The sequence below is a fragment of the Mixophyes fleayi genome, chromosome 6 (genome assembly GCF_038048845.1).
Source record: "Mixophyes fleayi isolate aMixFle1 chromosome 6, aMixFle1.hap1, whole genome shotgun sequence".
NCBI classification, from domain to species: domain Eukaryota; kingdom Metazoa; phylum Chordata; class Amphibia; order Anura; family Limnodynastidae; genus Mixophyes; species Mixophyes fleayi.
This window is the reverse complement of record NC_134407.1, coordinates 32,860,768-32,885,345: the sequence shown is the minus strand read 5'-3', so window position 1 is coordinate 32,885,345 and position 24,578 is coordinate 32,860,768. Positions and strand designations below refer to the sequence as shown.

The following is a 24,578-nucleotide window of genomic DNA, read 5'->3' as shown; positions in this document are numbered from 1 at the left end:
GGAAAGTCTTCCAGTAATTGATGTCTCATATGTTTATCCTGGATTGTTAAAATGGTACCATATAAATTTAGTCCAAGGACCTTTCAAAGCACCAGATAATTTTTTTAAAGATTGTCCCAATTTGAACAGTATTTAGGTCCAACTCTTGCAGTCCGCGCCAGTGACATCCGATACCACGTACCCTAGCTTCAGTACAAGTCTTTAGTTCTTGGGCAAAAATTCACTCTCACTACTGTGATCTTACCCTCCTTGGAACTCAAACCAAATGCTTGGGTCCAATATAAGATCAAAAACTCTCATAAAGGCAATTCGGCAAGATCGAACACCCTTGGGTCTCTTATTAGTAAGTCAGAGCCGACTAACGCGTTTATCCACAGTAGTTTTCTGGCTTGCTCAGAGATGACCAGACTGTTTAAGATTGTGACGATCTTGAAAAAGGAATCTGGTGCTTTGAAAGGTCCTTGGACCATATTTATATGTTACTATCTTAACAGCCTAGGGCAAACATATGAGACATCAATTATTAGAAAACTTTCCCTATATGTGCACTATAAGTGAGCTGAGATCATAACAACTAAATAGAATTGCATCTGATTACTAATTTGATAAGTCAGAAAGTTATTTTTTATTTTTATATTGTATGAATTTGGTGTACTTAAACACACACACACACACATATATATATATATATATATATATATATATATATATATATATATATATATATATATATTTCCTTGGAAATTGTGTTGTAAAAAAAATGTGTTATATAAATTTGGATGGTGGTATAGTTACTTTGCGCTTCTTTTCTGTTTTACTTACTTGTTTAGGGTATTCATATGACCAGATATTTCCACTGCCCATAGATATAACACCGGTCTGCTGTGCTGGCTGCATTGCATGTCATTTCATTGTTGCATGTTGTTACTGTGCAGACTTTGAAGACTGATCACTCTGTAATGATACACAATGTGTGGGAGCCTGTTCATGACTGGAAATCAAAGAACATACTTTATACAATATCATCTTTAGCAGCAGTGGGAACAGTGTCAGGACTTAAAAGAGTTGTTTAGCTTTGTGTGTAATTCATCATGGATGAAAGATACGGGGAGGTTATTAGTGTTGGGCAAAATTCTCTCTCATCCTCCAGCTCACAGGCTTAGTCATTCCCACCACGTATCTACACTGCATCATTCTGCAGAGCCTAATAATGAATGTCCTGATACGGGGCTGGGAATTACCCAGGCAACATTCATGTCAGCCCTGGGCCAACTTACTAGTTGTGCTCAGCGCTGCGCAGCCCTGGTCTAGAGCTAACTATTAACTACCCTTAGATTGTACGCTCCTCTGAGCAGGGCCATCTCTCCTCCTGTTTCCACCACTTCTAACTCTGCTCTCCAGCTACTTAGCCCTCCTCCTCAAGGGTCCTCCACCCCACGTCCACTCTCGCTCCCTCCTCCCTCCTGGGGGTCTCCCTGTCTTCCGCGCCCTCCTTCTTGGGCCCCGTCGTTTGCGGATCCTCCCTCCCCCTCCCCCGCCCTCTCTAGCTGTGCATTGAGCTTACTGAGTTGCTGTGCTTACTGTTGACTGTACTGTGCTGTCTCCCATTGTATTGTAATTTGTTTGTCTCTGTATGGCGCTGCGGACGCCTTGTGGCGCCTTATAAATAAATATTAATAATAATAATAATAATAATAAACTATACTAATCATCAAACTGTATCTTGTCAATGAAAGTAATGTCCATATTAAAGGAAAAAAATATTTATCTAGCACATTGTAAGAGCGGCTGTTGGGCTCCGCCACCGGTGACGAGAGTGGCCACATCATTGGTTGGGGTCGTGGCCAATGGCAGGTGGGGGCATGGCCAAATGGACGTGAACAGGTGGGAGCCAAAGTCTATAAAGACTCTGGCTACCCGCCATAAGAGGAGTTATTTTTCAGCCGGGAACCTGGAGGGAGGAGGTGGCCCCGGGTCCCTGGCAAACGATGGTGGGAGCAGCAGGTGCCGCAAGTTACAACTAAAACAAGAACCCCTGTAAGGCAGCAGTGCCTCCAGCAGAAAGAGCCCTGTAAGAGCTGTAAAGTAGGGGGAGCGTGGCAAGTGCTGCGAAGTGGCAACAACAGACCCAAGTAAGATGAGTAAAATCCCTAGTTATCAAGGGCAGAAAGAGAGCCCTATAGTGAAGAATAGGGCTGCAGAGGGGGATCCCCACCATAAGGGGTACCCCAGAAGAGGCACCAATGCAGAGAGAATGCAGAGAGAATGCAGGGAGTGGTATGACAATGGACAAGAGAGGAAGAGCCCCCACTACAAAGGCCTATGGATGGTAGACCCTGGATAGGGGTGAGAGAGTGGCTGAAGCACATTTGTATGACAGCAGGGGGGGGGGGGGGAAGAGAAGGGAGAAGAGAGACTCTGGATAGAGTCCGATGAGTGTCAGCATCTGGGGAGACAGATCATGGCCAGATGCCCTGTTAGACTGATTCATGTGTCCTAAGCAGGAGTGTAACAGTACACGGTAGGGCTGGACCCTACGGCCAGGGGGGTACTGTGAGTCAGTATGTGACTATGATGAGGGGATGGAGAAGTCCCCGACCACTGGGGTGTGTGACAAGTATAAAATAATGAATGTGTTCTGAATGTGTCACCCAAATAGTTAAATACAGCTTCAACAGAGCAATGAGGGGAGGTCCCTGGATAATGGTGAATTACTCTGTACAGCAGCAGTGGGAGCCCCTTTGGAAAGCCCCCCCCCCCATAATTGAGGGGGGTCACTGCATGAAGGCCGTGTGGCTACAAGTTGAAAAGGAGGGTCCCTGACTAGGGGATGCTGCACACGAGTGTAGTGCGAGAACCTCTGGACCATGCCCAACGTCTGTCTGTGTATATGATTGGCTCTGACTGATGCGATGTAATAGCTGTCCCTATAACATCAGATGTGTGAACTACCAGAGTTATTTTATTGCTGCAAAGTGTGATCTGGAGGAGTTGAAGTGGTACTTTACCTGCAACCCTTATGCTCTTTTGTGCCGTTTTGAACGGAGATGGCCTGGCGTCCAATATTTCATTGCACTGCACTAGAATCTACCCAGATGTGACTGTGTTAAAAACCCGTGTATTCGGGGGGGTGTATTGGTTGCCCGCACCCACCAGTTAGCCAGGGTAGAAAGTACTGACTGTATTTGCAATATGACCTTCAGAGCGACCCTTCACAACATCAATACATAACATGATGTACTGTATTATAATTGGCAGAGGATTTATGTGACTATAGAAAGAAAGCTTTTCCATGGGTCAAAGGAACTTTTTCCAATCAAGGTCGTCAAGAGGACATTCAGGCTCGGTGAAGACATCTTTGACTTCCTCACCCGGGGGGCATGAAGCATTGGCCTTTGCCCATGAAAGTGTGCCCGGGCAGACAGATAAGAAGTCTGTTTTCTATTGGTCCATGCAGTCACCTGTCTACATTTTTCCTCCAGGGTACAATCCACTCTACCCATGCCTCTGCGCACCCCTGCTTCCTTATAATCTAGACATTACAGCATAAGTGATCCCCCGTTTACTTATATAAACACGAGAACTTGCAAACCACTGTGCCAATCGTGTTGCCCACATAACTCTACCAATGTATTTTTTTAAATAATCACACACAAAAAAGGGTGAGTGGAAGAGGTAATTGAATTGATGTTAGATAAAGGAGGAGTAAAAAATAAATAAATTAGGAAATGAAGGTGAAACACTTACAGTTCTAAGGGTCTTTTGGCAAAGGCAAGAAGCACCTTATGGACTTGCACAATTCTCCTCAGATATTCTGGTCAGATATCAACAATCATAGGTCCTGGTGCGTTTCATCACTTAGAAGTGATTTCTTCAGAGGATTATTCGATGATTGTGAATATCTGACCATAAATTACCACCTTGAGGTTTTTCTATGATCCATAATTTATCTTGTTCCTGAAAGCTTCCTACGAAAGATGCAGCAGCAGACACCTATGTGTGGACACATCTGATCACCTGATCAGAGCAGCGGTGTATCACTGGATAAATACCTTCTAAATATGTGAGCCAAACATCGCGGAGGTCCGTATCAAAGACCAGCAAAGTACCGGCGGCTCTGCATATACAGTATTTTTTATATTTGCTGAACTGGATACCATATGGCCAATAACACACAGTGAAGATTGTTTATTGCAGTCACAAAGCTACTTTCTGACCAATAGATGCGGTTCATGTAATACTGTGCTGAATAGACTTATCACATCACTCCCTGAAGACTTCAGGAGAGTTATGCACATCTTTAGGAGGATTAAGACACACATGAATATATCTACTTATTTAGTAGTTCACTTCAAAATATAAAGCAAAAGTTACAGTTGCTTTTGTGACAAGTTTTGGTTAGATTTTTTGGATTACATTTATATCCGAGGTGATTGAGATCCAGAGATATGGATTGGATTATTACTGAACAAATACTACTTTTATAGAATCCAATACTTTATCAAGGAGATTATCGCCAGTTGTGGTTTGCATGATTTTCTATGCAATAATTTATATCAGTGCACTGATCAAGCCATTCAAAGTTATTATATGTTGTACATCTCTAGCTTTGTTTTTATGTTTATCTTTCTATTAAACGTGTATTTTATTTGGGCTTCACGGATTTATTCCAGACTGAGTGAGTGCTGCACTTAGCGCTGTGGGTCTTTTATTTATATTTATTTGAATTTATGTAAGAACTGACAGTTTCATCACTGCAGTGGGAGCCATAATCACCGTTGGTGTCTGGGATACATGGTTTATCAACACCAGAATTTTTTAGCTATTCTTAGTAATTATCCCACCGGTTTCTACAGACAGAAATCCTGAAAACATGAACTGCTGATAGCCCTTGAGGACTGAACTTAGACACCACTGCTTTAGACTATGGACAATGTTTGATTTATGGTTGACACAGTATTGTCATTTCTAACTTATCATTAAAATGAAAATGTAAAGTTAAAATTATATGCACATAATGTTTTGCAAGAACATACATACATTTTACCCTGCTCTACAGGGTAGGGTGAGAGTAAAGGGGAGATTGTAGAGTGGGTGGTGAGGAAGGGGGAAGTAGTGAAAGCACAGTGGCTTAGTGGTTAGCACTTCTGTCTCACAGCATTGGGGTCATGAGTTCAATTCCCAACCATGGCCTTATCTGTGTGGAGTTTGTATGTTCTCCCCGTGTTTGCGTGGGTTTCCTACGGGTGCTTTGGTTTCTGCACACACTCCAGAAACATACTGGTAGGTTAATCGGCTGCTATTAAATTGACTCTTGTCAGTCTGTCTGTGTGTGCACGTTAGGGAATTTAGACTGTAAGCTTATATGGAACAAGGACACACACACACACGTCAGTGAGTTCTCTGTACAGAGCTGTGGAATTAGTGGCGCTATATATAAATAGCTGATTAAGTGAAACAGAAAATAAATGGTGGAGGAAAGGGAGGAGGGAATGAATTCTAGAAAGCAAAGCAGCGAGAAGAGGCGGAGCCACAGACACTTAGCACTGGTGAATGGAATTACAGGCTAAACGAATGTGGAGGCAGGCGTAATGCCATGACCACGCCCACTCTAGCGCTGATGACATACAGTCCAGTTCCGGCAGCTTGGTTAGGAAAAGATGACAAATGAGGCATAGAAATGTGTTCACAACATAATCACAACGCCACTGTCTCAAAAAAAAATTCAAATCCTTTATTTTTTTTTATTTTTCTTTTATAAGAGAAATACAAGATGCAATGTAAACTTATACAGAACATAAAAAAGACAAATCCTATCTTACAGTTTCTAAGCTTTAAATTTCATAGTGTTAATTCCAACCTCTAATAACAAGACATTATATTACCAGAAATAAATAATATGTATGCCCGTGTTAAGAGTTTGCTTTTTTATTTTCCAAACCGCTTCCACAAAATACAACTATATATAAGATCGTTAGTACCACTTTGGTCCAAAACATCATCAAACTGGGAGATGATTGCAAAGATTCTTGATAAAAAAAAACAGACAAAAAAAGTTAAACGATGCAAAAGTCAAATTTCTCTCACAATAATTACGGACATTCTAAAGAAGTCACTTATAGACCCGACAAAAGGAATTTGTACGTCTGCTCACCAAGTCAATGTTGCTGCTGGGCGACAATGTAAAAATACAGTAAATGTCAAAGTAGAATACACCCTGCCCAGCAGCAATAATGCGGAGAGCAGTTGCTTAGAAATATTGACCACGAGGCTACGTCCTGACAGGCATTTGGAGCGTATTTGATGCTTCAGACACACACCCTTAAGGTGCCTCTCCATTCACATCAACATTGATCCCAGAAAAAAACCCATGTTATAAATAGATACGTGGAAAATGAAGATTTCCCAATTTTCCTCTTTTCCAGACAAGGCTATATAAAAAAAATAAAAAAAATAAAAATAATAAAAGCTACGTACAGAGTGTAACAAAGAAGAACCACCCACAGCCTGTCTGGACGTAGCCTTAAACTTTAATGTGTACGTGATGCCTATACACAGTGTATAAAGACATCTGCAGAACGGGAACTACTAAATGCCTTACCATAATAGGTGGCAATATGCGCTGAATTGAATCTCCCCCGTTGTGTCAAAGAGTTTTGTAATGTAGTTAATGAACATTTTTAGTGGGTTTTCCCATTGGTAACACCCCCCCCCCCTACAACACAGCTGGTGCTATGTGTTAGTAATGTGTTCAGTAACACAAGAGATAAACGCTTACAAGTTTGGCACACTGTATCCACAGAAATAAAAGGCACTGAAAGGGACCATAAAAGTTGGTTCATGACACATTTAAAGACTTACCAGAAAAATATTAGTACAAAAAGTATAGTGTCAATTGGAAATAGAGCATCAAATACAGAATTAGGCACGTAAGACGTGTATGCAATGATATCGCTGCATGCTAGCCCCGCTCTCTACATTACTAGCCCCAACCATTCACATGTAAATCTATCAGAATTGCCTCCTATACTAAACTCTTTTATAACTATGCCCAAATTGACAAAAGTGTAAACTACTCTATCCGTAGTAACAGGGACAAGTATTAAATGTCACACTAAATTGAGGAGCAGCTTACATATCAATGTCAAATTATGGCTATAATTATAGTTCAGACCTTCATAACTCTTACCTATACGATTCTTTCTGAATTCATCCTAAATTTCCCACAAGCAGTGCTTCTCATCCTCTCTCTCAAACATCCCCTGTTACCCACTCAGCTTAATAATATTCCAAAGACCCCAACACTCTGCAACTCACTTTCACGTGCAATAAGCTTTGCTAGCCATCAACTCAACTTTCTTTACCTTTCATATCTACTCCAACCCTCAACTCATTCACTGGCCATCGCTAACAAGAAATGTATAAAAGCTTGTATGGAGATGTCATATGACCCTGACATCAGTCTTCTAGTACCAGCTTCGTAGGAGCCTCTAATCACGACTCTGTGTTGTCGATAATGTTTAGACACTCAGATTGGTTAAATGTTCACCTAGCCTTTCCCACTTCCAACTTGTTGGCTCAGGCGAAATACGTTATGTAAGCTCTGATTGGTTATTATAGTCCCAATCACTTCATCTCCTGGATGTCTACATGTACCCATCGAAGAATGAATGTAATAGGTGTTCTGTCACTAGTGAAACACATCTGAAACAAGATCACTATCACAATTACTATAGATGCCACCTTGAGCAGTCTTACTAGCTGTTATTTACAAAGTAAAATATCCACAAGAGACACAATATTTGGAGGCTGGACAACGTTGGGTTTGATACACTATACAGACATTCCAAGTGTAACGAAAATACAGTAAACCAGAAAGCCAAAATATAAATATCATTTCTTTCCAACTGCTGCCCAATTTGCATTATTTAAAAATATAATAGTGTGGAGAACACCAATTGACATTTCATGCTATGGACCTTGTGTGTTTGTAATAAACACTATGGGGTAAATGTATCAAGCTGCTCGTTTCTGGTGGGTTTGAAAAGTGGAGGTGTTACCTATAGCAACCAATCAGATTCTAGTTATCATTTATGTAGTACATTCTACAAAATGATAGCTCGAATCTGATTGGTTACTATAGGCAACATCTCCACTTTTCAAACGGAAACTCGCAGCTTAATAAATTTACCCTTATAAGTCAACTCTTGCATAGTTAGTGAGCACGTTCAGGCTCAGGACGCCCATTACAACTAGGGGAGTATCCTTTGGTGAGCCTCAAATCTACTTGGGACCCAATTGCATGCTTAATACATGGACATCATAGTAAAAATGGCTTGGCTGCCCTCTGATATCACAAAATCATTTACATTGTTTAAAGTAGTTTGATACAACTTTGAAATTCAAGCTTTTGATGTATGGCCCAGTACCACAGACTGCACCACAAATGGTCACTTACGTTTATTTTCTACATTCATGCTTTGAACTGTTTCTCTCCCAGTTTGAAGGATTATTGATCAGATCTATAGGAACCAGATGTTCATGTCACTCAGTGGCTTCTGACCCTATACATTGTCCAGTTACCTGACATAGGAAGCGGAATTGTTGGAAAATGAAAATCAGAGCGGAATTCTAGAACTGTAAAATGCTTTTGATATCATCTCCAAATGTTGGGATGACGTTATATAATTTTCTTACAATTATTCCAACTATTGACTTCCAGTTACCTATGTTTTTTTGTCCAAGTGGGCAGTTTTATAATTTGGGGTAGCGTTAAAGGGTCACTCCATCCAGAGAGCCGTTAATACTACCATGTCAATTGCTGCAGTTTTATCTTGTTATACCATCTTTAATTAAAACAAAAAAACTTTAGCCAGGAAAATTACAATACACTTATCTTGGCTAAAACCGAAACACAGAACGTAATGGTTCTTCAGATTTTCAGTAATATGTCTTATAGTAAAAACGAAAAGGTATAAATAGTTATCACTACTGCTGGTAACCAACAGGAAGCTCAACTCAGGACAGTGGTGGCCGAAGCGGCTCAAGATAGATTTGTTAATGCCAGTGTGAAGCTAATAATACTAATTTATATTAATTGCACTCCTAAATTAAAACCTGCTTAACTCAATTGGAACATATGATATTAATATAAAATATATCTAGGGACCAGCCCGGTGCTATATCTGAAACAGACACAGAATATAAAACGTTGTCGATAATGGATTCTGTGTTTCCCCAGGTGAAATAACCTCCAGAGGGGAGATGTATCAATTAAAAGAAACTTCCCAGTAAGAACTCTCTGCTTCTTTTATTTAAAAAAAAAACTGCTGCAAGGAGGTGCTGCTGAAAAAAATTATACAAAAAGGCACTTACAACATGAATGGTTGTTAATATAACAGCCACTAGTAAAAAAAAAAATGAAGAAAAAACACTGAAAAACGTCCTATGACCTCAGAGGGGGGAGGGGGGTCTGTGTTTATCATGTTCTAAATATCCGCTAACCAATATACATAAAGCGATAACATCAGCTGCCAGATATTTGTTTCATCCGCTGTACGGTAAAATCTTGTGGTGCCTACAGAAAATAGTAAGAAAAACTGTACGGCACTATGAAGAGCGCTGAAAAATCACTTTTTAAAACCGTTCAGGCGCTAGCAGCAAAACTCCATTTGATAAAACCCCCCCAAAAAATGCTCTAATTTCTTTCTCGAGATTTATTTTTGTTGCATTTTTTTCTTCTTTACAAAGCGATTTCCCTGATTTGAGGTAACAACTATGAAACTGGGTAAGACAGTAGTCTCCCGTTCACTACCTCATATAGTTCCACAAGCTGCTCGTGTGAAATGAGGCTTTATTAGTCAATTACTAGCTAATATACCTTATACAGTACCAACTGTGCTGGGAGACCTCACTGTGCAATGTGATCCCCTCCGTATCTAAGGGGCTAAATACAACGCACACAGTCTCTCTTACTTTCAGCAACTGAACCTACCCGGTTTTCACACTGGTCTGGCTCATAGTTTTCCTGAGTGCATGGTTTCAATATTCTTTTCACACTGTGCACACCACTCCAAGAGGTAAGTTACTTAGGCAGCGACGGAGGTCATTGATGCACAATTTCCATACAAATGCACCAAGGGCACCCACACTGCCTAATTAATAACCTCTTTAACGAGAAAGGTCCTGGATGAGGAGCCTGTAGTCATACTTTAAATACTTAAATATTGCACTTATCCTTTTAATGGATTTTTTTTATTTTTTTTTAGTTTGTTTCCGATTAAAGAATTTATAATTAGGATTACAAAACAAAAGCATATAACACAGGACATATATTGTTATTAAAGGCTACCTACAACTTAAATACTGGTTATAACTATGTCCATTCTGCCAATAGAGATACATACATGGCTAATGTATGTGCTGTGAATTCCCTTGTGTGTCATACATAATCAAAGCCATAGCCTAGTTTATATGTATTTTAATAAAGCATCAGATATATAAATATATATTTCACTAAAAAAATATGCAGCTCTACTATCGGAAAGTGATTTAAAATGTTATATAAATGCCATCGTCTTTCTGACTAACTCTACAAAGTGAATTATAGTGTAGATTACAATTGTAAGGTTACTATTCCATCAATAGGATCCGTGTATAATGGCGTGAGTAGGGTGTGACGGCGTAGCCACATTTTCTCCTGGAATGTTGAGAACTTTGCGAGCTTTAACAAGGATTCACTAAAATCCAATAGGCATGTAAAAATATTTACGTCACCATCTAATGTGCAATGTGCCTCAGCAAATTAGCTGTGTGCCAGCGTCACCGGCCAAGGTAATAACAATTTACTTTTAAAAACTAAACGTGGCTATCTCAATTGAGATGAAGAGTCCCACTACAGCTCACTGGGATGCTTAATACAATTTAGATTTATTCAATGGAGATTTGGGGGTAAATGTATCAAGCTGAGAGTTTTCCTGCGGGTTTAAAAAGTGGAGATGTTGGGTATAGCAACCAATCAGATTCTAGCTATCATTATGTAGAATGTTCTAAATAAATGATAGCTAGAATCTGATTGGTTTTTCAAACCCGCCGGAAAACTCTCAGCTTGATACATTTACCCCTTGATCTGGATGTGAGAATTTCAGGATTGAATGTACATTAAGACTTATGAACCAACGCCAACAAAGTTAAAGTTGAAGGCCAGAAAATCTTTGCAAATGGATAAAGTAGGTTGTTCACGCCAATTGTGTTAAATTAATATATTGTACATTAGTTATGTTTACCTGACATCAGTACGCAAAAAACTCTCTTTTTTTTTCTTTTTAGAATTCTGTCCAAATGCCCCCAGTGATTACACTGCCTATTATAGGTAGGCCGCTGTAGGCGGAGAGTCTACCATAGCGGGTCTTTATGTTTGTGGCTAAATCAGCTGACAATTCCCAGCACATAACAATAATAAATCCTATAAGGTAGAGAGAGGGTAGCTTTCATAACTATAGACTTTTCTAAAAAAATGTTTTAGAAACTATTGTTGTATATATAAATCCAAATGCATGCAGACCTGTTTGCAAATCTTAAATGATGTCCCTAGTGATTTGATCAACTGCATTTCCACATTGCTCGATCCAGAACCTGGAAGAACAAATAGAATGTGTTTTATTAGGCTGAATTCATTGTAAAAAGGAACCGGAAGAGCATTTATTTACTAATTACTATCTATAATCACATACATACCCCTCTACCCAACCCCAGAATAACAAAACTAATACATACTTAAAGGAATGGAAACCTACCCTCTTTCATTACATAAACAAAATGTAATCTGATTTAAATGTGTGAAACATGCAGTATTAAAACTGAAAAGAATTGAAAAGAATATATATATTCCAAAATTCAACAGGTTAATTCACTGGAAACTAAAACACTAAATCAGGCATTGTATAACATTCAATAACGAACCTGAAGTGCTCATTACTAATAAAGTTGCAGTATACAGTAAAAAAAAAAAAATTCACATTTTCCTATTACTTTTTTTTAAGCATTTCCTTTTTCATCGTAATATAGAAATCAGTTTCAGACAGGTTACTTTGGTTGCTATGATGCAATGGTAACAAACGGGCTTACTTCAATATAGCTGATTTTTTTCATTTTTTTATAGTCAAATTTAATTTCACAATTTAAAAGCCACTAAAAGTAAAATACACATGTATCCAAAAGTGTATAAAGAGGCATATTGTGACATTCATACATATGCAAATGATCCCCTAAACTGACAGGCGTTAGACACAGATTGCAATCTACATTACTGCAGTCTAATGTTCTCTGAGATGAACTGCAATGTCTTTCAATGGTCTTTCTAACAGGAAGCATAGCCAGCACAGGAGAAAATGCTTCCTCCATAATGAAACACCTTGTGCTAACATATCCATGAATATTATTACATCTCTGTCATATGAAGAATTCTACCATTCTTTAAGCCCGTAAAAACACTACTGATAAATTCTAGCCTCGCTGTTCTCATTACAATATTGTTATCACATTTACAGTTGTAATACATGTGGTTGTTACATTATCCTGAACAAGATATAATAACTAGAATTTCAAGTATCGTTTCAAATATTTGTAATTGAATATCAATGGCTTAGTAAGAGTCTACAGCCAGCAACCTTACTAGAACTTAACAATGTATCGGAATAAATGTTATAATCCACTAGAAGTATTGTAAGTAGCCAATCACAGATGTATCTGGTAACTCATTTCAAATTTGCACTATGTAACTCATTTTAGCTTTGCATATACACATAACCAATCTTCATGCGAATGCTGCCTTTCAATGCAGAATAGCAAGCAGTGACAATGCAGATTTATCCCACTGACAATATTGACCATGGGGTATATATTTACTAAACTGAGGGTTTGAAAAAGTGGAGATGTTGCCTATAGCAACCAATCAGATTCTAGTTATCCTTTATTTTGTACATTCTACATAATGACAGCTAGAATCTGATTGGTTGCTATAGGCAACATCTCCACTTTTTCAAACCAGCAGTTTAGTAAATATACCCCCAAGTGTCTTACGTCTCTGAGGTCCCTGCTCTATAGTGAACTGTCTGGCTGCATTTGTATGAAGATAAACTTAGTCCACATAACGGCTGCTTCCACTGTGTGTGATGACACTTTAAAGCTCAAAAAACATCATAATGTCAAGAGAAATTTGCAAGGCCATGGAGTTTTGTAATGCTTTTAGCTCCACAGTCCCCGATATAAAGATATAATTATAAATAACCTGTGTGTGTATGGACTGCACTTTTTTTTTCCTATAATGCACTTGAGTGTGAATCGTTTGTTACTGGTAAAGTGCATCAATTTCAGATAATGAATCACTTCTTTTCATTATTGATAAACCATAATCCTAGAACTAAAATCACTATTATTAGTACTGCAGTCAAGCAGATAATCTATGTATTATTTTATGTAATACTGTCCAGCAGAACTATATAGAGTATGACATAGTATAATAATTCCTCTTACCCATCCCAGAATATCCCCCTTTTAGTAAAATTAGCAGCCCCCTCATATGATGTCCACGGCACTGAAATACTGTACTCTTTTTTTCTTAATTATAAAGGAGAACTCTGCTCTCAGATAATTCTATTGTCCATACAGGTTTGTTTGGTTTATCGCTCGTAGATACAACAATTCTGCTATGTGGATACAACTGTATACGGAATCACAACCCTGAGCTTATCTGTTGTCGTATCCATGGTTAGCGAAAAGAAACAAATCTGTCTGAAGAGCAGAACCCTCCGCATGTAGAGCCGCCCTTACTTAAAATCCTAAACACATTTCCCCTTTTCCTATATTAGGGGCTGCCTTTATTAACTAAGACTTGCAACAATACACACAGGCTGTTACAGGTATTGGCAGACCCTGCGGATCAGTGCAAGGCTGTACAGTATAATATCATCTCTCATTTATTCTGCTACGGGATGTTCAACAACAAAATTAAAAAAAAGTTGATAGCCCAAAACCAACTATTCCTATGAAGGAATTCATTTAATTTTAACAAATACATTATACACACATATACAATATCAGAGAACTTGAGATATTTGCAATGTTGTATTAATATTCAGTTTCAAGTGCACACTGTGTTTGCTTCATCCGTGATACGGTGTCAGAGAGGGATGAGAGAATGGTCGCTTTCTATGGCTGAACCAAATTGCTCCCCCTTCCCTCCAGTGTGCATTAATATCACGGACATACCAAACAGAACATCTTAGTTAGGAGTGTCGCATTGCTGTGGAATGGACTCAATAGTATAAAGGGGCCTGATAGCACACAAGACACGGGCCCCCGCCACCATCCACATGTCTCCTAACAATAACATTCTTTGCATTGTTCTGTTCCTTCCCCACCACGCTTTATTCACGTGTTCCTGATAATATTAATAATAATTAAAATAAAAACAACAACAAAAAAAGAAAAAGCAATATATACACATGAAAATTGCTGAGTGTGAATCAATGGCTTGTTCTGTAAACAAAAAGGCAGAAGACAACTGCATTCTTTCAATGGCAAATCTGGCTGTAGACCAAACATATGGTTTCCAATGGCATTGTTGAAAAGGGGCACATTAGTGCATACAGAACGTACACGCTAGCTGATAGCAAATGTCAGAGAACACTTAAAGGGACACTAAGCTTAAAATTCAAAGTACTGTATATAAAAGTTACTAATACTAATAACATTCACAAATACAGATATGTATAAAGATCCCAAACCTAGAAAGAACATGATCTGTTTAATATTCTGTTTACATTTATTGTGAAGCTAGATTGACAGTTAGTGTTCTCTGTAAACAACAACAGTTAATGTATCAAGCTGCCAGTTTCCGGCGTTTTTGAAAAGTGGAGATGTTGCCTATAGGAACCAATCAGATTCTAGTTATCATTTATTTTGTACATTCTACAAAGTGACAGCTAGAATCTGATTGGTTGCCATAGGCAACATCTCCACTTTTCAAACCTGCCGGAAACTCGCAGCTGGATACATTTACCCCCTGCTGTATACAACAAAATCTCTTCCTCACAAATATTTTTAGGATATCTATCCATTCTCATTGGCTCCTGAAATGTCTATGCTTATGCAGTATTTGTGAATGCTATTGGAAGCTTTATTTTATACAAAACCAACTTGCCTTTTATGTTTAGTAGTCATTTGTTTGTGCTGAAGTAGCCAAGACATTTTCAGTGGATCTCACAAACAAACTTATACTGGATTTTATTACTGCATTAAATATTAAGGGGGAAAAAAATGTTAAAGTCTAAGTATTGATCAGAATCAAAGACCTCTAAATAAAAAATAGGTTGCATGGGATGAGTGGGTTTTCACAAACACTTTCAGTTTTTAAACCATGTAGGTAATAATGCAACAGCCAAAAGAAAAAGCAATAACTGAAAACATGTCATAGGAAGTAAAAACAAAACAAACAGAAACATTTAATTCTACTGTCTTGCTTTCCTCCTTGGCGTTACAAAACTCTTTTCAGACACTATAGGGTGTCATTGCTTTCTTGCTTGGGAAAAAGTATTTCATCCCATAAACAGGTGAGGGAACACTGCACAAGTATGGATTCTGGAGGCTGTGCCAGTAGGAGTTGGCCACCAGTCCCCCCGGTTGTTTGTGACATTTGTAGTGTTCCGGATAATGTAGTGAAGGCACACACATTTAATCTCAGATGCTTGATGATCCAAATACGATGTGATACCCTGTGTTGTTTGCTAACATTTTTCACTAGGAGTGCTTATTATTTCTCAGTTTTGTTTATTTTATATAAAACGAAACACATGGTCTCTTCAAACTGATTTTACATCATGGAGATCATATCGCAGGCTATTAAAGTATACAAACGCTCAGTCTCATTTTTAAATAAAGAAAATATCTCAAGAGTGTCTATAGTGTTATATTATTTTATCCATACGAAGGGCTGTTAGTTCTTTTTCTCCAAATAGTTTGAAGGCACCCATCCTTTAAATGGTTTCGCACTGTCAAGGATATGGCAGTACCACCAGCCATTTGGGTTTTTCTCCAAGACCTCCATGGAAATCCCTTCTTGAAACCCAATGGTTTCATCGTCTCCTTCATAGTCTGCAATGGAAACGTATAGATCTTTAAGGTTGTTGTGAATGAACTGAGACTTCTCGATGGGTTTTGGCCGGACAGTGGACACAGGGATTCCATTTCTTTGAGGTGACCTTACAGATGATTCTATTTGTGACGTGTCGGCTTCTGTTTTTTCAGCAGGTTTGAATTTGGACTGATTTGCCTGAGAACGGACAGTGTTAAAAGAGGAATTCCTCCTAACGGACCTCAAATGATCTGTAGCAGATAAAGATTCATTCCTGCGCAAATGGCAAGAAATATTGTTTTCCTTGGGTGGCGGGGAAACAAATACAGACTGAGGTCTTACAGCTACTTGCTTCACTCCATTTCTTAACTTTACAATATTGCTACCTGGCCCCATAGGTTTGGAGAACCCCCCAGGTGGCCTGGAGGGAACTGGAGGTGTTGTTCTTTTGCTTTGGTTAATAGTATTTAATGCTTGCACACGCTTTTCTATCTTTTCCAGGCTGTTCGACTTATTTTCATTCTTCCTACATTTACTAGATTCAGGTTCAGGTGTTGAGGTTTCATGTTGCATATTATCCACTTGTTCTAGGAAATGTGATGGTGCCCACCCTTCTGAATCTTTGTATCGTATAAACCACCACCCACTGTCTTGTTTCTCCAAGATCTCTACTGTTGCTCCTGCTGGAAATCCAATTTCTGAATCCATAACTTTTTGATAGGTGCTTGTGGCAGTATAGAATATTTTCTCATTACTTTCTTCTGATCTGTCTTTGTTACTTGGACATATGAAAGAATTGTGAGAACTAGATTGAATATCTACTGAGCTTCTCCTTGGCTGACTTTCAATACTCTCCGAGGCACTCTTTGGTGGGCTTTCAGACTCTTCACTTTTTGAGCCTTTAAGGCCACTTCGCAGCTGTCCTGTTGGCCTCAGTTGTCTTCGCAAAGTGCTAATGTCCATTTTTTCTTGGCTTTGGGAGTCTGTTTTATTCAAGAAGGGTTTTGGTCTAACAGACGGCTTTGCTTTGGTTGATGGAACAACTGTGTGTTTTTGCTCAGAATCTTTCTTTGCTCCAACCTTTGGCAATGTACGCATACCAACATCAGAAACAGACCTGGGCTTTTTCTCTTCATTTGTTGAGAATGAGACATTTTTTGCAGGTTCTTGTTGGACAGTTCTTTCTGATTTATATTTTAAAAGTGGTGGTTTTGAAGTGGTAGAAGAAGGAGAGTTTCTTTGCACCATCAATGAACTTTTCTGAGAGTCGGAATCTCCACTTGACTCTCTATTTGATGTAGTGTCATCCACATATGGCCGGAATCCATCATTTTCATAAATTGTCTCTTCTTCATTGTTGACATCTTCACATGACTCTCCAACCTTAAACGTTGCTCTCTGAAGAGAAGACACAGGAGAAGGTTTGGCGGGCTGGAACATGTTTTCTACAATTTCATCATCAAAATTACTGCGAGAAAAGGAACCATTTATATTTGCTTCTAGCTCAAAACCAAAAGCTGGGACATCATATTCTGGCTCTTCATAATTTTGCTTTAATGGCGAGTCCTTGATATCCCCTGAGCAGCTAGGGCCAGGGGCTGGCACTTCTTCTGTATCCTTAGGCTTTATGGGCGGCGCAGGAGGGGGAACTTTGGGCCTGGTCAATGTGCTCGTTCTCCGGTTTAAATTTGGTTTCTTTCTTTTGTCAATGTATGAGGAAGGTGCCCATCCTTCCTTCTCTCCAATCTGAACATACCACCATCCACCAGAATTCTTGTCAATCACCTAAAAAGGAACAAAATAGCAGATGTTTAGAACCCAAATAACAGTGAGAGGGACACAGACAACTTTTAATTGTATATTTAAAAGCCAGAATACACAAGCTGGACTATAGCATACTTTACTGGCAATTGAAGTTTTCCTCCAGTTAGCAGCCAGGTAAAAGTATACACTGAAGTGGTGAGGTAAGAAATTCATCGTTTATTGACATCCTACAGTAAGTGTAGGATGATATTGTGAGTGTTTCAAGGTAATGGGATACAAGAAGTAGCCACACAAACTAGGAGACACTCAAAACATGAACACATTTAATAATTCATACTTATTTTAAAATAAAAATTATGTGCATGCTCAACGACAAAAGGGTGATTTTTACTTGACCTACAACTTTTTTGAACACTTAATATTCTTCTTAAGGCACTTTACATTCCATAGACACACACAGGGACGCGTATGAAAGTATGGGCAACAACATTTCTTCTACACGGTTACGTAAGACAGTTTTCAGAAATCTCCTCCATTAACTGACTCCATATGCACTGGACAATAGGCGCAAGTATGTGTCCTGTAAGCCGGAAGCCAATTAGGCTTGTATATGTGAGTACACAGGTGTAAGAACTTACCTGCTCCACACTCCTAATCACAGCACTCACTTGTTTACTTCCTGCTCGGTGCTGATCATGTGACTCTGGGCGTGAGTTTGAAACTCCCTGCACTATATAAGGTCCACTCTGACGCACTGTCTGTGTCAGAGCAATAGGTTGCTATCCCTTGCTTCTGGCTATGCTTTTTGGTTCTCGGCTCCTAGTAAATTTCTCCTGGCTTATCTGACTGCATTTCCTGGATTAACCCTTCAGTGTGTATCTGACCCAGCTTGTTCACTGCCCTCGCTTTCTGGATTGTCCTGTACCTCTGTACCTGCCTGTGTTTATCCAGCTGCATCCGTCCATCTACCCTCTACCATATCAGGGGGCTATCCAGAGGGCCGCGTCTTGCGGACTCCCGGCAGCAAAATCCACCCTGCCTTGTGGTGGTTCTTGGTGGAGACCGGAGGGTCCGTTAGACTCTGCGCTTCAGGAAGGCCTGCGCCAATCCTGATTGATAGTTGCCATCAGTGACCTTAACAGATCATTTTGATCTTGTATTTATGGATTTTATTTTTTGATCATGACAATTGATTAAGATTTTTAATTTGGTTGGCATGTGTCCTACTTTAACTTTCATTTTTCATTAGATCGTTGCCAATGATCTACTTAAAAAAACTAAAATATCTACTTTTGGTATGTAGATGCATTTGAGGGCAAGAAGATGAAGATAGTTACTACCACACAAACATCAAAGATCACAAGTCTTTGCTTACATCAGCCTTTTGACCTCCATGGAAGCTTATCCCATCAGATATGCAGGACTGGAATTCTGCAATGGTGTAATACTCCACTTCAACCGACGGAGGTTCCGGGGGTTTTGGCAACTGGAATCCCTGCAGAACATAAAGCAACAATGATGTAATTACAAAGCCGGCGATTCAGAACAGATAGTACAAACTGAGAAACACAATCAGCGGCCATAATTACCTATAATGCACTTTGACGGTTTATGAAATGTTATCCAGAATTTTCAAACATAACATTTAAAGACAAAATGATAAATTACTCACAGCTGTATCCACTCACATAGAGAAACTTTCAAAAAAAAAAAAAAAAAGATGATGGCAGCAATAACGGCCACAAAGAGCCACAGAAAGTAAGATTCCAGGACAAGAGATACTTGGTGACTTAAAGAAAGATCTACGCTCAGGCATTCAAATGTGTCTGCATAAAGATCAAGGTACCAATGTGACCCACTTTAACCAGAACAGACCCCTTATCCCAGAACGGACCTGAAGGGGGTATATTTACTAAACTGCGGGTTTGTAAAAGTGGAGATGTTGTCTATAGCAACTAATCAGATTCTAGCTATCATTTATTTAGTACATACTACAAAATGACCGCTATAATCTGATTGGTTGCTATAGGCAACATCTCCACTTTTTCAAACCTGCAGTTAGTTTAGTAAATATACCCTGAAATCTTTAACTCTCAAGACTGATATTTCCAGAAATTTACAGAAGTGGTTATAAGTCGATGTTACGGTTTTACATTATTTGCAACACACAAAGATCGCTGGTTGGATGTGACAAATCCTAGGTCACATGGATGTGTCGTTTCTCATTTTATATTTAAAGGAGCCTTAATTAAGATATTCATTAATTATTTGTGGCCGAGCTATAAAAATGTAAAAGTTAAACTTCATCAACTAAGAGCTCCCATTTCTTCTTTACTTGTTATACTAATAATTTGCAGATTAGTTTATTAACCTCCCTAGAGATCGTTCTATTCAGCTATCCTTTCATGAGCAATGATATCATCTGCTGTACTTCTCATGTTAGAAAACAAGGAAAACAGGAATAGACCTAATACAGGATTTATGGGTTTCAGATATTCAACATCTGTAGTTATTACTGGAACTGTTCTTATAAATAAATATATTTTATTTTTTCTCTTCTTTCTTGTACGGGAGCTCTGGTCAGCCTTACTTGCAAATGTGGCTCCTCAGCGGCTAAAACGTGTTAGCTCACATGCCAGAGAATTCAACTCTAAACACAGTGGGAATTGATGTAACGCTATCAGGCAATATTGTAAGTTAGAATTAATAAGACGTAATTCCTACCATATGACAAATTAAAATTAAAAAAAAAAAAATGAAAACATGACAAATGTATCCAGTTTTCATCAACAAAATACATCAAAGCCATGGTAGAACGCCGTGTCGTGTTACATCCAATGGTGGCAGCCGTATTCATGAGAATGCAGCCTATCGACTTGTCAGGAATTAGTGACATCACTGATGCCATCTTCATGAGGCCTGAACAATACTCAAGGTGTACTGATGCCTAGTAAATGGAACGTCTGCAGTCTCAAAAATTGGTTCTGGCCACAAAAATAGATTGGCACATTCTATCAGACTAGGAATCAGATTGGATAGCACTTTCTCAGAGTGACACAAAAACATCTGAGTGTGGAACTGATTTGTATCTGTTCAATTTAAGCATCTAGGGCTGATCCACATGGGTTTTTTTTTTGTTTTTTTTAAAGTCAATGTCTATTAAAAGTGTGGACAAAGCCTTCCACTGTGTCCTCGCTTTTAACAAAGGAGTCAAAGTGTGCCCTGTGACTGTATAGGTAATGGGCACTGGCCGCAGAACTCTACTGTATTATATCAAGTAATAAAACTGGTGAATGCTGCAGGCAACATTGAAATTGGCATGAAGCTAAGGGAAGCAAATGCCAGTCAAAAAGTGTGTGTACTGGTCCATTACTTTGGACTATGAGTGGTAAATCGTGTTTACCAGGCTTTAAGAGCGTGTGTTAGAACGCCTGACGTTGACGTCTGTGTGTACGTGGCCTAACATGTTATTGATCTCTCATTGCCGGAAGAAGCACTAAATTTCGATTGCAAGCTTTGTTGGCCCTGTCATGTGTGCATATCATTCAAGTAAATAATTATCAGCAGCATTATACACATTTATCGTGTGACAGTAATATACAAACTAGAAACGCATTGTTCTTACTCAGATACCAGACAACTCTTTGGACTGCTCACCAACATTCTCACACTATGGGCTAGATTTACTAGGCTGCGGGTTTGAAAAAGTGGGGATTTTACCTATAGCAACCAATCAGATACTAGCTTTCATTAATTTAGTACCTTCTACAAAATGACAGCTAGAATCTGATTAGTTGCTATAGGCAACATCCCCACTTTTTCAAACCCGCAGCTTAGTAAATCTAGCCCTATGTCTTAATTTTCAATTAATTGCTTCCAGACTTATTTAGCAGAGGACGGCCTACTGTGTTTTATTAAGCTGTTTTTTTTCTGTTTGTTTCTCATTGCAGCTAACAGTCCATTTCAGATGTATCACTTACTATAAGCTCTGCAATGAGCCTTTGGATTATTTAAATTACACATATTGAAGTCAATCCAATTTCGGCAACTACAGAACAGAAAATCATCATAATCCAGGGAAAATAAAAAATAAAAACAGGAGGACAACGAACCAGGCTAGATTCTCTTCGGGGCGGTGGTTTCATTCTTAGGTTTGGAGAACCTGCAAAGTACAAAAGAAGGACATGTTAAACCTCTTTATAGTAACCTGGGAAAAATGAGTTGGCATCAAATGCTGAAGTTGAATTAATAGATCAGTATATTGAATTCACTTTGAAAAAAAAAAACCACATTCTGCAAGATGGACCGTTACAATGACAAATTGTGCTATAAAAGTTGCTTAAAAAATCCATTCAACTATAACAATACAACAATAACAATATCAGTAGTCAGATAAATAATAACAAAAACAATTGTTGATGTTCACTTTGTTAGAGATCTCTATAATGGCAGATGTCTATCATCATCATCAAAGATCCACCGAGCGTTTTAGCGATATTCTCCTGACAGTATATAGAAACCGGGTGTTGAACACTAAGAAATAACAAGTGTGTTCCGTCAATGATAGAGTCATCTAGAATATTATATTAGTCCGAAAAGGTGATCATTCAGGTAAACAGGACTGAAGATAACCTAAACCTTGTAAAGTCCCCTCTCTCCTTACGTCCTGCCCCTTCATGTAGTAACTAAGTGGATGTCCTTTGCTATGACTCCTGACACTACCTAAAACCAGCAGCTTAATCAGTCTAGTCTGAATATACAGGTCATAGGAGAACTCTTGAATCAGACAAGATGGCCGAGACCTCCTGAACCTTAAAATGCAGCGACCTCCCCTATTTGCTAGGCAGCGTGTACAGACAAAGTTAACAGTGCTGTTATTAAATAACAAAAAAGTAAAACAATTAAAAAGAAAAAAATCTACATTTTGATAAACGTAACATTTAAACCACATAAAACTGAAATCAGGTAGGCAAGGGACCGCGGAAATTTTGAGTTGCCCTTAAGACTAAAAGATGTAACTATGAAAGAGTTACCTAGTTTGTCTATTACTGTTACTAATTCTAAAATTATGGATTCAATATAAACCTCTCCTCCAGTATTGTGGTAGGTTGTCTTTAATGCCCGAAGTGTGTATTACTAACTTGTTATCACACAAGCCGCACCATTAATAGAAGACTGAAAGGAGAAATACATTTGAAACGTATTGAAAATAATCACGTTTGATATAAGAGTGACATAAAGTGCCATAAATACACAGAGGAGGAAAAAAAAACACTTATATACAACAAATAGGACTTTCATTTCCAGTGATAATTTTAGTTAAGTATCTAACTGAACTAAGTATTGTGTAAATATACAACTTAATATGATTTTATTCACTTACTTATCTCAGATCTCTGGGGAGCTATTCTCGCCACCGCTGGTGACCCCGGAGTGGCTTTGGGTGCCTGTTTGTCCGCGGTCATCATGGAGTTGCCATTAGAGTCATTACAGAGCACCGGAAGACTAATCTCCTTCTTGCTAATGTGGGTCTCGTCGGCTTCATTCCCCCCCTGGCCATCCTTGTCGTTGGATTTCTTGCTCAGGAGATTACTGATTTCCATGATATTTCCAATAATCTCCACAGGACCGGCGAGATTCTTCTTTCGGCATGGTAGGTCATCTTTGGCCTTCTTTAGGTAAGATGCAGGAGCCCAGCCCTCTTTGCCTTGGTACCTGGAATGCAATAGTCACACTTTCATTTAATATTAATAAACCATAGGTTTCACATGTACTTTGTTATAAAGGACTTGCAGTATATTTTATGTTGTACCTCTGGAATGGGAATAATCATTCAGGATCTCAAATTCCTGCTTGTGTTCAATTCTTTCATTCTATTATTATTATTATTATTATTATTTTTTATACTTGAACCAAAGGAATGTCCACAAATGAAGTGTGTCTGTGAAGACCAGCTCCCAACATCTGCTCTCCAGCTTGGGAATAACTCCAGAGGGATAGAATAAGAAAGAGGCAGGAAATGAGGATCAACACATGTGCAGGAATGTCAGCAGGATACATGTTTAAGGTGGAGCTTGTCACAATATTTAAGGTGGATTGCTGCATTATAGTATAATTAGATTACTACACCCCAGAACAAAATACATATCATATTCTGGGCTTTTGTCTAACCTAAGGTCCATAATGTAAAAATTAATAACATAAACGTTTGCATAAGCAGTGCAACAATGACTCAAAATCCTTATTAGATGATAATGAATGACAAAATTGGCAGGATCACATTGTGATCATGATAAGCACTGCAATATACATGCCTTGCATGGAAATATGGATTATATGCTAATCATGATTAGGGAGTGTCCTGTTGCCTAAATAGTAAACATGTCCATTTAAAGCAGTTAAGTTATGTAGGTTTGGCATATACTATGTCAGGCATGTGCATATTGCACATCGTACACTAAAAAAACAAAAACAAAGAACCATGTCCTACATTTGTCTGATCCTTCCATTTCTTAATATGTACTCAATAAGCAATTGGTGCTGCTGGTGGATACAGCTGGTGATTATAGGAACAGCACACTAGTTCCTGGCTCAGGGCAGCTGGTGATTACAGGTACAGCACACTAGTTCCTGGCTCTGGGCAGCTGGTAATTACAGGTACAGCACACTAGTTCCTGGCTCT

At 38.7% G+C, this 24,578-nt stretch overlaps 1 protein-coding gene across 6 annotated transcripts in view; it reads right to left on the bottom strand.

Moving 5' to 3' along the window:
* Window positions 1-5,718: 5,718 nt before the first annotated feature.
* Window positions 5,719-24,578, bottom strand: part of SH3PXD2A (SH3 and PX domains 2A) — a 236,409-nt gene continuing 217,549 nt past the window's right edge. For all 6 annotated transcript variants that reach the window (XM_075216202.1, XM_075216203.1, XM_075216206.1 and 3 more), the window contains 4 exons: window positions 23,280-23,611; window positions 22,009-22,058; window positions 19,272-19,391; window positions 5,719-17,917 (listed from right to left, as the gene is read on the bottom strand). In XM_075216202.1, the coding sequence (XP_075072303.1) occupies window positions 15,995-17,917; window positions 19,272-19,391; window positions 22,009-22,058; window positions 23,280-23,611 (2,425 nt within the window). In that variant the 3' untranslated portion in view covers window positions 5,719-15,994. The remainder of the gene's footprint in view (window positions 17,918-19,271; window positions 19,392-22,008; window positions 22,059-23,279; window positions 23,612-24,578) is intronic.